The sequence below is a fragment of the Pongo pygmaeus genome, chromosome 5 (genome assembly GCF_028885625.2).
Source record: "Pongo pygmaeus isolate AG05252 chromosome 5, NHGRI_mPonPyg2-v2.0_pri, whole genome shotgun sequence".
NCBI lineage: Eukaryota > Metazoa > Chordata > Mammalia > Primates > Hominidae > Pongo > Pongo pygmaeus.
Window position 1 is genome coordinate 146,804,948 of NC_072378.2, and position 18,330 is coordinate 146,823,277.

General features: G+C 36.4%; 1 protein-coding gene across 2 annotated transcripts in view; it reads left to right on the forward strand.

The window, feature by feature from the left end:
* GRM1 (glutamate metabotropic receptor 1) overlaps positions 1-18,330 on the forward strand; it is a 420,402-nt gene that overhangs the window by 355,719 nt on the left and 46,353 nt on the right. For both annotated transcript variants that reach the window (XM_054490307.2, XM_054490308.2), the window contains exon 7: positions 13,858-13,984. In XM_054490307.2, coding sequence (XP_054346282.1) covers positions 13,858-13,984 — 127 coding nt within the window. The remainder of the gene's footprint in view (positions 1-13,857; positions 13,985-18,330) is intronic.

Sequence of the window (18,330 nt, forward strand, 5' to 3'; positions counted from 1 at the left end):
TCCATATAAACTTTAGGATAGTTTTTTCTATTTCTATGAAAAATGAAATTAGTATTTTGAAAGGGATTGCATTGACTCTGTCAATTGCTTTAGCTAGCTTGGGCATTTTAACAATATTGGTTTATTCTAATCAATTAACATAAAAATTTTTCAATTTTTGGGTGTCCTCTTCAATTTCTTTCATCAGCGTTTTATAGTTTTCATTATAGAGATCTTCCACCTCTTTTGTTAATTCCTAGGTATTTAATTTTATGTGTGTGTATTAGTCTGTTCTCCCACTGCTATAAAGAACTACCTGAGACTGGGTAATTTGTAAGGAAAAGAAGTTTAAATATGCTCATGGTTTTGTGGGTTGTACAGGCTTCTGCTTCTCAGAAAACTTACAATCATGGCAGAAGGTGAAGTGGAAGCAGGCACACCTTAACATGGCTGGCAGAAAAGAGAGAAAGTGAAGGGGGAAGTGCTACACACTTTTGAACAACCAGATCTCATGAGAACTCTATCATGAGACAGCGCTAGGAGGGATGATGATAAACCATTAGAAACCACCCACATGAGTCAATTGCCTCCCCTCAGACCCCTTCTGCAACACTGGAGATTACAATTTGATATGAGATTTGGGGATGGGGGCAGACACAGAGCCAAACCATATCAGTGTGGCTATTGTAAATGAGATTACTTTTTTTATTTCCTTTTCACATTGTTCATTGTTATTGACATATAGAAATGTTACTGATTTTTGTATGTTGATTTTGTATCCTGCAACATTATTGAATTGGTATATAAGTTCTAATAGTTTTATTGTGGAGTCCTTAGGTTTTTCCAAATATAAGATCATATCATCTACAAACAAGGACAATTTGACTTCTCCCTTTCCAATTTGGATGTCCTTTATATCTTTCTCTTGCCAGACTGCTGTAGTGAATACTTCCAGTACTAGGTTGAAAAGCAGTGCTGATAGTGAGTATCCTTGTTGTGCTCCACATCTTAGAGGAAAGGCTTTCAGTTTTCCCCCATTCAGTATGATACTATCTGTGGGTCTGTAATACATGGCTTTTATGATGTTGAGATATGTTCCTTTTATCCCCAGTTTTGAGGAGTTTTATTATGAAGAGAAGTTGAATTTTACCAAATGCTGTTTATGCATCAATTTAAATAATCATATGGTTTTTATCCTTTATTCTGTTGATATGATGTATCACATTGATTAATTTGCATATATTGAACCATCCCTGCATCCCAGGGATAAATCCCTCTCGTTCATGATAAATGATCTTTTTAATGTATTGTTGAATTCTGTTTGCTACTATTTTGTCGAGGAGTTTTCTATCAATATTCATCAGAAATAATGGCCTGTAGTTATACTTTTTTTATGTATCTTTATCTGGTTGTGATATCAGGGTAATACTGGCCTTATAGAATGAGTTTGGAAGTATTTTCTCCTCCTCTATTTTTTGTTATAGTTTGAGTAGAATTGGTATTAGGTTTTCTTTAAATGCTTGGTAGAAATCAGCAGGGAAGCAAACAGGTCCCTGGCTTTTATTTACTGGGAGACGTTTTATTATGGCTTCAATCTTGTTACTTGTTATTGTTCTGTTAAGGCTTTGGATTTCTTCCTGGTTCAATCTTGGTAGGTTGTGTGTATCCACAGATTTGTCTATTTCTTCTAGATTTTTAAAATTTATTGGCATACAGTTGTTCATAGTAGCCAGTAATGATCCTTTGAATTTCTTCAATATTAGTTGTAATGTCTCCTTTTTCATTTCTGATTTTTATTTATTTGGATATTCTCTCTTTTTTTATTAGTTGACTAAAGTTTCTCAACTTTGTTAACTTTTGAAAAAACCAACTTTTTGTTTCATTGATCTTTCATATTGTTGTTTTTCATTTCAATTTGATTTATTTCTATTCTGATCTTCATTATGTTTTTCTTCTACTAATATTGGCTTTGGTTTTCTGTTGCTTTTTTAGTTTTTAAGATGCACTGTTAGATTGTTCATTTAAAGTTTTTTCTCTTTTTTGATGTAGGCACTTATAGCTATAAACTTCCCTCTTAATACTGTTTTTGCTATCCACACTATCCATAGGTTTGGTGTATTGTGTTTTTATTATAATTCATTTCAATAATTTTTTCAATTTCCTTGTTAATTTCTTTATTGACCCACTAGTCATTCAGTAGCATATTGTTTAATTTCCATGTAGTTTGTGTAGTGTCCAGAATTCCTCTTGTTACTCATTTCTACTTTTATTCCATTGTGATCAGAGAAGATCCTTGATATTATTTAAATTTTTTGAATGTATTAATACTTGTTTTGTGACATAATGTGACTCATTCTCAAGAAAGAGGAAGAGAGGAAGTGCTGAGAAAGAGTATGTATTCTGCAGCTTTTAGATGAAATCTTCTGTAATTATCTGTTAGATCCATTTGTTTTATAGTGCAGATTAAGTCTGATGTTTCTTTGTTGATTTTCCGACTGAAAGATCTGTCTAATGCTGAAAGTGGGTTGTTGAAATCTCCAGTCATTATTGTATTGGGGCCTATCTCTCTCTATAGCTCTAATAATATTTCCTTTACCTATCTAGGTGCTCCAGTATTTGGTTCATATATGTATAAAATTGTTATATTCTCCAGTTGAATTGACCCTTTTGTCATTACATAGTGACCTTTTGTCTCTTCTTATAGTTTTTGTGTTAAAATCTGTATTGTCTTATATGAGTATAGTGACCGATGCTCTTTTTTGGTCTCCATTAGCACGGATTATATTTTGCCATCCTTTTATTTTAAGTCTAACCATGTCTTTATAGGTGAAGTATGTTTTTTGTAGGCAGCAGGTTTTAGTCAGTCTATGTCTTTTGATTGGAGAATCTAGTCCATTTACATTCCATGTTATTATTGATAAATAGGGACTTATTCATACCATTTTGTTATTTGTTTTCTGGTAGTTTTATGGTCTTCCCTCCCTTCTCTCTTTCCTTCCTTCCTGTTTTCCTCTAGTGAAGGTAATTTTCTCTGGTGGCACGATTTAATTTCTTGCTTTTCATTTTTGTGTATGTTTCCATTGTATGTTTTTTGTTTTAAGGTTACAATGAGGCTTGCAAATACTATCTTATAACCTATTATTTTAACCTCTTAACAACTTAACACTGTTTCAATAAGCAAACAAAAAAGAAAACTAATAAAAACGATATGCCTTAACTTTGTATCCCTGCTTTTAAACTTTTTGTTGTTTCTATATATATCTTATTATATTATGTCTTGAAAAGTTGTGGTAGTTATTACTTTTGATTGGTTCATTATTTAGTTTTTCTACTTAAGAGCAGTTTGTATACCACAGTTATAGTGTTATAATATTCTTTTTATTCCACGTACTATTACCAGTGAATTTTGTACCTTGAGGTGATTATTTTTTGTTCATTAATGTTCTTTTCTTTCTGATGGAAGTAATTCCTTAAGTATTTCTTGTAGGATGGGTCTGGTATTGATTAAATCCCTCAGCTTTTGTCTGGGAGTCTTTATTTCTCCTTTATGTGTCCTTCATGTGTGAAGGATATTTTCATCAAATATACTATTCTATGGTAAAAATTTTTTTCCTTCAGCACTTTAAATATGTCATCCCACTGTCTCCTGGCCTGTAAAGTTTCCACTGAGGAGTCTGCTGCCTGACATATTGGAGCTGCGTTTTATGTTAATTGTTTCTTTTCTCTTGCTACTTTTAGAATCCTTTCTTCATCCTTTACCTAATACTATAATTATTAAGTACCTTGAGGTAGTCTTCTTCGGGTTCAAACTGCTCAGAGTTCTATAACTGATATGGCTTGGCTGTGTCCCCACCCAAATGTCAAATTGTAACTCTCATAATTCCCACATGTCATGGGAGGGACCCAGTGGGAGGTAATTGAATTATGAGGGCAGGTCTTTCTGGTGCTGTTCTCATGACGGTGAATAGGTCTCACAAGATATGATGGTTTTATAAAGGGGATTTCCCCTGCACATGCTCTCTCTCTTGCCTGCCACCATGCAAGACGTGACTTTACCCCTCCTTTGCCTTCTACTTGGTTGTGAGGCCTTGGAGGTTGTGAGGCCTCCCCAGCCATGTTGCACTGGGAGTCCATTAAACCTTTTTCCTTTATAAATTCCCCAGTCTTGAGTACGTCTTTATTAGCAGCATGAGAGCAGATGAATACAGTAAATTGGTACTGGGAGTGGGGGACTGCTGTAAAGATACCTGAAAATGTGGAAGCAACTTTAGAACTGGGTGACAGGCAGACATTGGAACAGTTTAGAGGGCTCAGAAGAAGACAGGAAAGTGTAGGAAAGTTTGGAACTTCCTAGAGACTTATTAAATGGCTTTGACCAAAATGCTGAAGTGATATCGACAATAAGGTCCAGGTGGAGGTGGTCTCAGATGGAGATGAGAAACTTGTTAGAAATTGGAGTAAAGGTCACTTTTGCTATACAAAGAGACTGGTGGCATTATGCCCCTGCCCCAGAGACCTGTGGAACGTTGAATTTGAGAGAGACAACTTAGGGTATCTGGTGGAAGAAAGTTCTAAGCAGCAAAGCCTTCAAGAGGTGAAAGAGGATAAAAGTTTGGAAAATTTGCAGCCTGATGATGCATTGGAAAAGAAAAACTCATTTTCTAGGGAGAAATTCAAGCTGACTGCAGAAATTTGCATAAGCAACGAGTAGCCCAATGCTAATCACCAAGACTATGGGAAAAATGTGAACAGGCCATGTGAGATACCTTTAGGGCAGCCCCTACCATCACAGGTCCAGAGGCCTAGGAGGAAAAAAATGGCTTCCTGGGTTAGTCCGGTGCTGTGCATCCCAGCTGTGGCTAAAATGGGACAAGGTAGAGCTCAAGCCATTGCTTCAGAGGGTGCAAGCCCCAAGCCTTGGTGCCTTAAACCTGGTGTTGGATTTGTGGTTGCACGGAAGTTGGAAGTGTGTGTGCAGCCTAGGGATTTGGTGCCCTGCATCCCAGCTATGGCTAAAATGGGCCAATGCAGAGCTCAAGCTGTTGCTTCAGAGGATGCAAGACCCAAGCCTTGGTGGCTTACACATGGTGTTGGGCTTGTGGGTGCATGGAAGAGTTGAGGAGTAGGAACCTCCACCTAGATTTCAGAGGATACATGCAAATACCTGAATGTCCAGGCAGAGGTGTGCTGCAGGGGTGGAACCCTCATGGAGAACCTCTGCTAGGGAAGTGCAGAAGAAAAATGTGGGGTGTGAGCCCCCATACAGAGTTCCCACTGGGGCACTGCCTAGTGGAGCTGTAAGAAGAGGGCCACCATCCTCCAGACCCCAGAATGATAGATCCATTCCACTGACACTTGCACTGTGTTCCTGGAAAAGCTGCAGACACTCAACAGCAGCCTGTGAAAGCAGCCAGGGGTGGGGCTGTATCTGATAAAGCCACAGGGGTGGAGCTGCCCAAGACCATGGGAACCCACCTCTTGCATCAGCATGACCTGGATTGAGACATGGAGTCAAAAGAGATAATTTTGGAACTTTAAGGTTTAATGACTACCATGTTGGATTTTGGACTTGGATGGGGCCTGTAGCCCTTTTGTTTTGGGCAATTTCTTCCATTTGGAATAGATGTTATTTACCCAATTTTTGTACCCTCATTGTATCTAGCATTGTGTCTAGGAAGTAACTAATTTGCTTTTGATTTTACAGGCTCGTAGATGGAAGAGACTTGCCTTGTCTCAGATGAGACTTTGGACTGTGGACTTTGAATTAATTCTGAAATGAGTTAAGACTTTGTGGGACTGTTGAGAAGGCATAATAGGTTTTGAAATGTGAAGACATGAGATTTGGGAGGGGCCAGGGAGGTAATTGAATCATGAGGGCCAGTCTTTCCTGTGCTTTTGTTGTGATAGTGAAGAAGTGAATGATTTTATAAAGGTGAGTTTCCCCGCACATTCTCTCTCTTGCTTGCCTGCCACCATAAAAGATGTGATTTTGTTACTCCTTTGTGTTCCACCATGATTGTGAGGCTTCTCCAGCCATATGAAACTGTGAGTCAAACCTTTTTCATTTATAAATTACCTAGTCTCAGGTATGTCTTTATTGGCAGCATGAGAACAGACTCATACAGTACCCTTCTTGTACTTGGATATTGATATCTTACTCTATATTTGGGGAGTTCTCTGATACTACCTTTTAAAATATACTTTCAACCTCTATCTCTTTCTCTACCCATCTTTAAGGCCTATAATCCTTAGATTTGCCCTTTTGAGCCTATTTACTAGATACTGTAGGTGTGCTTTATTGTTTTTTTTTCTTTATTCTTTTGTCTCCTCTGATAGGTATCTTCAAATATCCTGTCTTTAAGCTCACTAATTCTTTTCTCTGCTTGACCCATTCTGCATTAAGACTCTGAAGCATTCTTCAGTATGCTAATTGCATTTTTCAGCTCCAGAATTTCTGCTTGTTTCTGTTTAATTATTTCAATCTCTGTTAAATTTATCTGATAGAATTCTGAATTCCTTCTCTGTGTTTTCTTGAATTTCTTTGAGTTTCCTCAACCTAGCTATTTTGAAGTCTGTCTGAAAGGTCTCGTATCTCTGTTTCTCCAAGATTGGTTCCTGGTGCCTTATTTAGTTAATTTAGTGAGGTCATGTTTTCCTGGATGGTGTTGATGCTAGTACATGTTCTTTGGTGCATGGACATTGAAGATATAGGTACTTAATGTAGCCTTTACTGTCTGGGCTTATTTGTAACCTCCTTCTTGAGAAGGCTTTCCAGATATTTGAAAGAACTTGAGTGTTGTGATCCAAGCTGTATCTGCTTTAAGGGGCTCCCCAACCCTAGTAACGCTGTGGTTGTTGTAGACTCATAGAGGTACCACCTTGATTGTCTTGGACAAGATCCAGGACAAGTCTCTGGGTTACCAGACACTCTTATTCTCTTCCCTTACTTTCTCTCAAATGTACAGAGTCTTTCTCTCTCTCTCTTTCTCTCTCTCTCTGTTCGGAGCCACCTAAAGCTGTGAGTAGAGTGACACAAGTACCCCTGTAGCCACCACAACTATGACTTTGCCATAGTTGTGCTGACCTCAAGTCAGCACAGTACTGGTTCTTTCTCAAGGCCTGCTGAAACCACTCCGTGCTACCTGTGTGCTCAAGGCCCTGGGCTCTACAATCAGCAAGCGGCAAAGCCAGCCAGGTCTGTGTTCTTGCCTTTGCGACAGCAAGGTCTCCCAGAGCCCTGTGTGGATTTGGAAGTTCCATCTGGGAGTCAACGACTAGAGTCAAAAAACTTAGAAGGCTGCCTGGTGTTTTATCACACTGCAGCTGAGCAGGCACTCAAACCACAAGATGCAGTCCTTCACACGCTTTCCCCCTTTCCAAAGGTAGAGGAGACTCACCCCATAGTCACTGCCACCCCAGGCCATAAGGAGTACTGGCAGACTACCCCTGATGTTCCCTTAAGGCCAAAGGTCTCTGAAGTCAGCTTGTGGTAAATGCTGCCTGGCCTGGGACATACACTTCAGGGCAGTGGGCTCCCGTCTGGCCCAAGGCAGATCCAGAAATGTAGTTCAAGAGTCAAGCCATGGAATCAAGGACCCAGGAGCCCATTTGATACTCTATCCACTTGTGGCCATGCTGGTACTTAAGACAAAGCCCCCTTTTCTTTCCCCTCTGCTTCTCCCAAGCAGAAGGAGTTTTGCCCCATATCCACCACAGCTGGTAATCTGTTGAGTCTTACCTGAAGTCATTCTCAGAGGCTCACTCAAGGCCCTCAGTGTGGTACCTGTGTATCACTGTTGGTTATACAGGGCCCAAGGGCACTTCAGTTAGCAGGTAATAAATGCTGCCAGGACTGTGTCCTTTCCTTCAAGGCAACAGGTTCGCTTCTGGCCCAGGATGTGTATAGAAGTGTCCTCTGGGAGCTAGGGCCTGGAACAGGGGCTTCACAACTCTGATGGGTGCCCTATCCTGCTGTGGCTGAGCTGGTATCCTAGATGCAAGACAAAGTCCTCCCCACTCTTTCCTCTCCTTTGCTCAAGTGGAAAGAAGAGGTCTCTTTTGGAGCTACCAGCTGTACAGCCTGGGGTTAGGGGAGGCGTGACGCCAGCGCTCCCTTAGCTGCCCTAGCTGTTGTCCCAGTATGCTTTCTGCCCCAACCATTCCACTGTCTCTGGGTCTAGTTCAGCCCTAGGACTCACCTAAAAGTTCCAATCCTTATGATCTAGACTGCCTTTTAAGTTTACTTGGAGACACAGTATCCTGTAGCCCTCGGTGGCAAGGTTTGTAGGCGCTTAAGTTCGAACCCATGGAATCAGCGAGTCTCTTCTGGATAGTGCTGGTTTAAATGCTCCCTCTGTGGGTGGGCATCAGCTGAGTTTGATCTGGTTTTCCCTTCTGTTCTAACAGGACAGCACTGAGTTCAGTGCCTCACAATTACTGTGTTTTCCCTCCCTCAGCACCTAGAGATGCTCTCTGCATCATGCCGCAGCATCTAGAGGGTGGAGAAAGGGTGGCATCGGTGATTCAGGACTGTTTTTTCTAACTCTACAGTGCCTCTTTCATCAATATGAAGTTAAAACAAGATACTGAGTGTTCACTTGATTTTTGATTCTCTGTAGATAGATATTTGTTGGTGTCCTTGGTGGGGGAGGCAGACAATCGGTAGAATTCTCTATTTTGCCATCTTGCTCCACCTAGAGGGCCAGAAACAGTTTACTCTCTCCTACAATTCTAATTAAAGTAGACCTGGTTCCTTTATTCTTTTTAGTCTTTCAGATGTTTCCCTTACAAAGAAAATTTTCTCTTTTACCTTTTTTTAGTTACTTTTCCACCATTATGTTCTCTTGAGGCTGTTTGCTTTCTTTCATCCATTCTCTAAATAAAATTTTAATTTAAACAAATCCATTTCTGGTTGCTTCAGAAATGTAGTCACAAAGTGGACATTTAATTTCCTATGGTATAACTGTTTTAAGACACTCACAGTGTACATAAAGTGAATCATAACATTGTGTGTAGCAGCAGATCACCTAGTCTCACTAACAAGCATAGAACCATGTACACAGGATGTAAACAGAATCAAAACAGGTAGGTCTTAGAAAGCCTTAGTCCTTCCAGGGAAGTTTCAGTGAAATGTCAAAACTTTTACTATGACTCAGAGATGACATAAAAAGCATTTTCGTGTGACAAAAATTAAACACTTACTCACTTATTGAATGTATACATCATACAAAAGAAATATCAGTTACTATGACAAATATAAAAATAATTTTAAATTTGTCACTTTGGGGAAACTAGAACATATATAAGAGATATAAGAACCTAAGATTTTTAAAAAAAAAAAAAAAACAACTTGTCTGAATGTAACGTATCTCCCACATATTTGTAAAACAATTAGAGGACAAAAGCTAACCTGTGGTAAGAAAATATCAACTATATTTTTGTTGATAAAATAAGGTTTTGAAAGACTCACTGCTCTAAAATACTCACTGAAGCATGTGACTTTTGTGTCTTATCTTGAAAGTAGTGACGTGGAGGGTTTTATGTAGGAAAGATGACATTCTAAATAGAAGGTAATATGCATTTAAGCATAGAGACTGCCCTTCCTTTTTTCACAGACATATGTAAGAAATTAATAACAGACAAAGTCAGGTACAGAAACAAAAACTAGGGGCCAAGTGAATGCCTGACCGAAGAACTTATATTTCAAAGGTATTAAAAGAGGAGGCACTAAATTTCTTTGAGTGATCTAATTATATTTTTGAAAAATATTCCATTCAACACTCATTTATTGGCTGTGTGTTATTGGTATATTTCTGTGCCTTGATGACTATGCTGTGAAAACAGTGAAAGGATGGCATAGTCCTTTCCTTTGAGGAGCTACAGACTATTTGGATGATCTTGGCAACTATGTGCATCTTACTCTGGAGTGAGAAGAAATTAGAGGCATGGTATGTAACTCCCTAGATATATACAATGGATGATACTATGGGGAGGGAGCATAATTTTAGTATAAAGTAATACAGTCTGAGTCTAGGGGGTGACTATGAAGATAGGATAAATTTCATCTTACAGATATTATATGGCAAAAGTACACATACTTGATGCACTTGGTGCATAAAGAAGGAGGATTAAAAAAGTAACTCCATTTAAGCATCCCAATTTTTCATTCTGTATTAAAGATATAAGCTAATAACTTATTCATTAATGTATTCAGTCATTCAAAAGCTAATGTCAAACACCTTCCATGTACTAGTTATTTGCAAAATCTACTTTCACCAGTCATCCTGCATGCATAAGTATATTTATTTAGCATTATTGTCTTTTGAATTTGTCTAATTAGCAGTACTAATTTTACACAGAGAGAAAGATACAGCTGGTTGAAGTGACATACAGTAATTCGTGATGGCTCTTACTGTACTGCTTATTCTAATTAAAATAAGACAGTAGCATTTATTAATTCAATTTTTTCTCATATCATTTAGAAAAGATATCTTTTATAATTTAAATTTCTCATGCCTATTTTGAAGATAGGTGTGAATTTTTTCAGAAAAGACTTAATTTGACTCTACTTTCAAAAGTTATCTGAAAGTAAAAGTAGGAATAGAAAACCTTATATACTTGCTGAAAATATTCTGTCATTTAATCTTTTTATGTAATTCTAAAACAGTGGTATAAATGTCAACCTGATGTGCGGGAAGATAATTTTATTTTTATGAAGGCTAGAATTTCTATCATTTTAAAGTATGGCAATAATTAGAGTTTAGTTTCTGATTTTACATATGGGAATATTTGATCATTTTTATTGTGTTAGAGAGGAACTTCTGCCCCTAGAGATGAGGGATTAACAGAGTCCAAACTTAGCCTTCTGCCATAAGCAACTAGAAATCTTGATGAAATATACAAAACAACTGTGTTCAGACATTGGAAAACAGTACATGACCTTGAGTTCATGGAAGTGAAGGGAAACAAACATGGTGAACCCTAAAATCACTCAGGCTTTCTGCCTGGAGACAGAAAGACAGAAACAATTTCCTGGTGGTTGTTCATTTGAGAGAGAAAACAAATGGAGCTTGGCCATCTTGCTAATTTAAGAAGACAGAATCAGAGTTTGGGAGGACCAAAACAGCTAGAATTTGTAGTGCCAAGTATGGAAGAAGATGGATCTATGCAAAAAAGGATTCACAGAAATTAGCATAGGCATTCTCTGGAGTATTTGATTGAATACTAGTCTACATGTCAGCCAGCTGGAATTTTGAGTCCAGGTAAGGAAACATAGTAGGGAGTTGGATTCCCAGAGCTGACATAGAGCCAGGAATTTTCCAACTTCCACCAGCTAGAGTAGAGATATCTTGTTGAATACATAAGGAATTAAGTAAAAGCTCTTGGAAGGTCATATCTTAATAATGAGGCTAAACTATTCCTCAAACAGTGACTATTCTAGACTTTCTCTAATAGTTTAAAATCAAAGCTCAAAGGGAACAAACTGAGCTGTAAGTTGCTTAACTGCATGCTCAAACAAAGTCCAACACTCATTTAAAAAAGGAAGAAAAATAAATCCGCACTCTACACCTTAATGCACACAATGTCTTGCATCTGGCCAAAAATTTGCAGATTTGACCAAGTGGCAAAATGTGTCACGTTACCAGGAAGAAAACCAAGCAATAGAAACAGTTCCAGAAATTACACTGATGTTAAAATTAGCAGTCAAGGGCGTTAAAACACAAGGATAAATATGTGCTAAAAGATTTAAAAGAAGACATAAATATAAAAAGAAGAAAAATGACAATATAAAAAATAACATAATAGAAGTTATACAGCTGAAAAATAACATATCTAAGAAAAAAACATTTTAATGGATTGGATTAACAGCACATTAATTGTTGTAGAACCAAAGGTCAGTGAACTGAAAAACATAGCAATAGGAAACAGGCAAATGAGGCACAAAGAGAAAAAATTAAAAGCTAAAAGAAATGAGCAGACTCTCAGTTACTTGCAGAGTAATACCCAGGGGTAGACTGTAAGTGCAACTGAAGCTCCAAAAGGATGGGAGAGTGAAGCAGGTCAGAAGAAAACCTGAAGAAGTAGTGGCTGTAAAATTTTAAATGTAATGAAAATGTAAGCCCAAATCCATAAAGCTCAACAAATCCTAAGCATGATAAACACAAAGAAGTCATTACAATTAAGTTGCTAAAAACCAGTGATAAAAAATTAATATCCAAAATAAGAAAGGGCTGATACATTCAGAGGAATGAAATAACAATTATGGCAGGCTTCTTATCAGAAACTATAGGTGAGACAAAAGGAAGTAACATCTTAAAAGCACTGAAAGCAAAAAATAATAATAATAATAATCTTTAACCTAGAATTCTATTCCCTAGGACAATGGAATGACATAACATGCTGAAATAGAATATATATATGGTCAACTTAAACTTCCATACCAAGTGAAAATGTTATTTTTGAAATACTAAGGCAAAATTAATACTTTTTCAAACAAATAGAAGCTGAGAGAGGTCATATTCTCAGGCTGACATGGCTGTAAATGTTAAAGAAAGGTCTTCAGGAAGAAGAAAATTATACCAGGCCAAAATGTGGACCTAAACAAAGTAATTAAAAGAGACAGAAATGTAAATATATGGCTAAATATAAAATATAATGTCTTTGTTATTTTAAAAAACATATTTCAGGAATAATTGACTGTTTAAAGCAAAAATAATAATTCATTTGGGAAGGGTCTATAAAATAAATATGTGGAAGTAAAACGTATACAACTATAACCCAAAGGACGGGAGGGGAAAATGGAAGAATATTACTGTAGGGTTCTTACATTATACATAAAGTAGTATAATCTTATCTGAATGTACACTGTGATAAATTAGTGGTGCATATTGTCAACTTTAGAGCAACCACTGAAACATAACAAAGAGGCCTAACTAGTAAGCCACTATGGAGATAAAATAGAATGCTAAAAAGAAGGCAAAAAACAGAGAACATATAGGACAGAAAAAAGAAAAATAAGAGATGATTGATTTATATGTAACCATACTGATTATTATGATAAATGTAAATGTACTAAACAATAAAAGGCAGAACTTGCCGGACTAGAGATAAATGCAAGACCAAATTGTGTGCTGTCTACAAGATGCACACTTTAAATGCAATGTGTTTTTATGTTTATTTTTGTACTATGGAGCGTGAAAGTGTTTACCAAACAAACTGAAAATGGGGGAAAGTTTAAACTGCTCAGATGTTAAGCAGCTCTCCAGTAATTTTGAACTAGTAATTTTGCTACCAATACTTGTTATGATCTTTTGAATTCACTAGAGAAAGTCAGGGAGGGCAATACTTGATTCTTCTTTCTTAGCTATCGTTCTGTTTCTATGTATATATAGATGCTCTTGAGTAAAATTGTCTAATAATTCAGTTTTTTTATAATTACAACAAAAATTGTATAATTACTTAGGTTTTATGAATTAATAAGGTTTTATTACAGACTTTTTTAGTAAAACATTACTTGCTTTCTCAGAGAAGAAAAATGTATACTTTTTCTTTTTTGAGAGTAATAAATATTAATATAAACAATGATTAAATTAGACTTTCATTTTTAACTCTGCAAAAAAATGTAGTCAAATAACTCTATAAAATAAATTATTATTGAAAAGCCTCCAAACCCAGCATGGAATGAATTGACAATTCCATCTGAACTCTAAGATAATCAAGTATATGCAAATTCACCTTCTTAAGATTCCTCAGCATATAAGATTATTTTCATAGTTAGTCTTTTTTTCTTTATTCATAATCTGAAAACAAGTCCTCATCCGAAATAGAAGCTTTTCTGGGAAAACTATCTTTAAAATTCATGAAATATCTATGTTATAGGTTATACGAAAAGGAGAAGTGAGCTGCTGCTGGATTTGCACGGCCTGCAAAGAGAATGAATATGTGCAAGATGAGTTCACCTGCAAAGCTTGTGACTTGGGATGGTGGCCCAATGCAGATCTAACAGGTAGGAGCTGCCTCACTTGGAAACCTTGTCCCTGACTATTCGCCTTTCCAATGTGTCCATCCCTCAAATGAGAATGTTTAGCTCATGTCTTCTCAATGTTAATTTACAATGCACACTTTTTAGTCCTCGTGTCAAACAGTATGCATAAACCTCATAAGTTTTCTATAATCTATATTGAAAAGAAAGTTCATGTAAATCTAAATAACAATGAATTGATGTGTGGGAGGCTATGCTATTATAGAATTGTTTTCTGTTTTTCCTTAAATTGTATTTGAAGGTATTTCTGGCCACCTGAATTTATATTTGCAATCATTTCTTGAACATCTACTATGGATGAGGCACTACTGTAGGCCCTAAAAATAGAAAGGTAAATGTCCCAGCTTTTATTTTGCATAAAATCTATCAGGGAAGAAACATGGAAAAATATAATAAAACATAACATAATTATTAAAATAATCGTCCCAGCTTTTATTTTGCTTAAAACTATCAGGGAAGAAACATGAAAAAATATAATAAAACGTAATATAATTATTGAAATAATAGAGATATCTATAAAGTGCATAAATTTTGTTAGGCAGGCAAGAAGATGAAAGGAATTTCAGGCCTAAAGTAGAACACGGGAAACATGAAAGTTTATGACACATTTGCAGAAAACCATAGAACAAGTATGTGGGGTTGGTAGGTAGGCACAACGGTCCAGTAGGGTAGCGGTCAGAAATGAGAATAGACAAGGACACTGATGGGATGGCAGAGTGCTTCTGTGTGACATTCTTCTACATGTTTGGACTTTGGCTTTAAGCATGGGAGACCACTAAAGAATTTTAAAGTGGTGAATGACATTATGATATCCGCATTTCTGGTATGCTTCTTGTGGTGGTATAGGAAGTTGTTGTATTGATGCAAGTGAGTTACTTGAAAAGGCATGGATTAGGACAGCTACGGTAGGAATGGAAAGGTGTAAACGAAACAGATGATTCACTAGTAAAACCAATGGAACTCAGGGATTGATTATATGAGTTTGGAAGTTTCCTAAGAGTGATGTTCATATAAATGAATTTTGTTTTTCACACACCTTGTTATGAGCTTACAGAGGAGAAATGATTCACAAAACTTTGCATAAATTTTAGGAGCCATAGAGGCTTTTTTTTATCTGAGTACATAGACACTTTGTCATCTGAATAATCTAGCCCCTCATCTTATCATCTTAGAAAGAGGGAGCTGAGGCCTAGAGAGGTGAAGTTGTATGGCCAAAGTGAGGAAAATAGTGAGAAGCAGAACCTAGTCCACTAACCCCTGACTCCATGTCTTTTTGGGTGCTGTTGAAAATCATCCGTAAATGTAATATTCTTGATGGTTGAACACTTTTTTACTTGTTTCCAAGTAAGAATATGCAACTAAGAAATCATGCAGTTTATTCAAAGTATATCAAAAATGACTAGGTAAGTAGAACTAGGTCACATAACTAAAATTATACTTACTAAGTGACAATACCTTGTAAAATGTTAATTTTGTTAAAAAAAAAGTTAAACTGAGCAGCAAAAAGTTTTTGTAAGTCACTAGTACAAAGGTCCTTTTTAAAGAGAAGAAAAGTAGATCAGAACATTTTTGAAGATATGAACTGCCTCTCACTCATCTTTTTTCATGCCTAAAAATTACCCAGGAATTACCCACCTCCAGAGATTCCCCTTTGCTCACGCTGGAGTGGAACTCAGCAGATCCTGATGCAATTACTCTCTGTCCCACCCATTGAGAAATACCACTTTCTGGTGCATAGCCTGATGCCTTGAACGTAATAGCTACTTAATACATGTTTGTTAAATTGAGGGAATTAGGAAGAAGGGACTCACCCAGGGTCATCGAGGTCAATGCAGTTGGTTAATAGAAAAACCACAGTGAGAATTCAGGATTGTTTGTCACTGGATCTAATGAATGCTCTCACTCTGCCATGGTTGCATGCAATGGCCTGGCTTGGAAAAGTTTTTCCAACCTCATTTTGGACTCATGCCTTCCCTCTACTTACATTATTTCTCTTCAAGTTTGTATCCTACTTCATAGTGTGTGCCTCCTGCCAGGCCTCTTTTTCTTGTATAAGTAGGTCCGCTTAGATGGCTATTGTGTTTGCGAGCTGGGGTTTACTGACAGTCATTCCACTCATCTGTTTGACTGAGATCACAGCTGACTAGGAAGAAGCTCAAAGACAAAAGTGACCTCTTTATGAGGTTAATCTTAGAAGTCAGAAGTCTTGGCTTTGAGGTACAAACATTTTTCTCTTGTCTACATTTTTTGGGCTTTCTCCAACTTCTCCTACTGCTCTACTTCATTTTCATTAGGGCTTGTCTCGCACATTAAAAAAATTTCTATCCTATTTTAAAACACTAAGATAAAAAAACTCCTTTGAAAAACCTGATATGATGTAATACTGGAACTCAAGTTCATACCTTGTATTCCCTGGAGATGCTCTATTGTGGGATTATTGTATATTTTCTGTCCACTGCCAAATGCTCATTTCCATTGATTAGGGACCTATAACTTGGTAAAATATTTTTAAAATTTTCCTTGGTTAAAAATAGATTAATATTAATACAATTACATTTCTAACGATTTAATATGCCATGATCAATCATATGCATAAAAGTCACTTTAACATTCAAATGAGTTGAGCCAGCAACTCCTCAGACCATGCCCTTAGCTAATAACAACAGGCATGCAGCTATGACTGGGTCATATATTCAGATGATTTTGCAAATCTCATCTTTAGGGTCTTTCACAATATAGATTCCTCATTCTAATTTATGCTAATGTCTTAATGATCCATATTGATTCTGCCTTTCTTTTGGTCTCATACAGGAAATCCCATTTACCACTTGCTTGGTGCCATGTCAAGCACAGAGCAAGGGCATAGTCCGTGCCAATGTGTTGTGGGTGTTACCATGGTAGCGGTAGTTGTGAAATTAGAAAACCTATGAGAACAGAATACTAAAAATCAGTAGAATTACTCAGAAAAGTAAACGCATTGCCTTTAAGTAGGTGTTTGATTTATGGGTAATTTTTTTTCACTAAATATTAGTTAAAATGAGAAATCATTCTTCTTTGAAAAATAGTGTATTCTACTGAAGTAAAATATACTTTTTATTTTTAATAGTTGGTTAAAATATACTTAAAATCACTTTAAAAGTTAGCTACTTTTAATGTATACTCCATACATTATAATGTTAATGAATAAAAACAGGTTTACTGTGGTTTTTATTTCCATTAAAATGTGTTTTTTTTGGCTATGAAGAAATTAGTATATTTCTTAGAGAAAGTGCTTTTTGAAGCTGTTAAAAAGTTTCTCATATTTTCTTCTTGTGAAATTGCACATTTTAATTCAGCACTTAAATTTCACACTTTATTTCTTGTGATACAAAAACAGGGATCTTTTCTACCATGATATACAGTTTGACAGTAGTTTAACAATTTGTGGACCAATTATATGTAATCCAATGCTACTAATTTGTTTGTAAAAATAAAATAAGAATATTCCTCAAAAAGACAGACTACACTACATTTTCTCATTAAAAAAAAAAAACGGAAAATGCTTTATAAGCATTAACTAATTTTAACAACTTTTTTTCCATCCCAACAGTTGTTGTAACCTCTTACACTAGTATCTACTAATTTATTTCATTCTGTAATAAACACTACCACCTGTTTTGTGCCAGGTACTTTTTAAAAACTGGGAATATACAGGTGAATTAAGCAATGCCTATATCCTAAGGGAGGAGCTTCATATGAAACTAGCCATGTAAACAGCCAACTATCAGTCCTACAATAGAGTTATGTGTAAAATGTCAGATAAATATGGAGCGGCTGTTTTTCCCTGGGAAGAAAAAAGACTTTGCAGAAGAAGGGACATTTGATCTGAGCACTGAATTACAAACAGAATTTCACCTGGTAGAATTTCATTGAATTGTAATAGAATTACTATTTATATTAATTTTAAAACAATCAGGGAAGCATTTTGATGAAGCTTTATATGATCATGATGTAGTATTGAAAATGTTATGAATTACCCCAAGACACTTTGCATAGAATTTTATTTCTTAATTTCTGTTAAATTTGACTTGACCTAATTGGAAAAAAGTCTGATAGTAAATTTCATCCTCCTCCAATACATCTGGATCTTATAAGCACCCTAACATTTGATTCAAAAATTAGAAGTAGCTACCAGTCCTCAGATCAGAGTTATTGCCACCTTTCTTTGATTTTGCTCAGTAATTTGTAGTTGGCTTGAAGGAAACTGACTTGTCTGATAGCTCTGAGTTCTCTGTGATAACCCTAACCATTAACACTTGCCAGGACCTCAA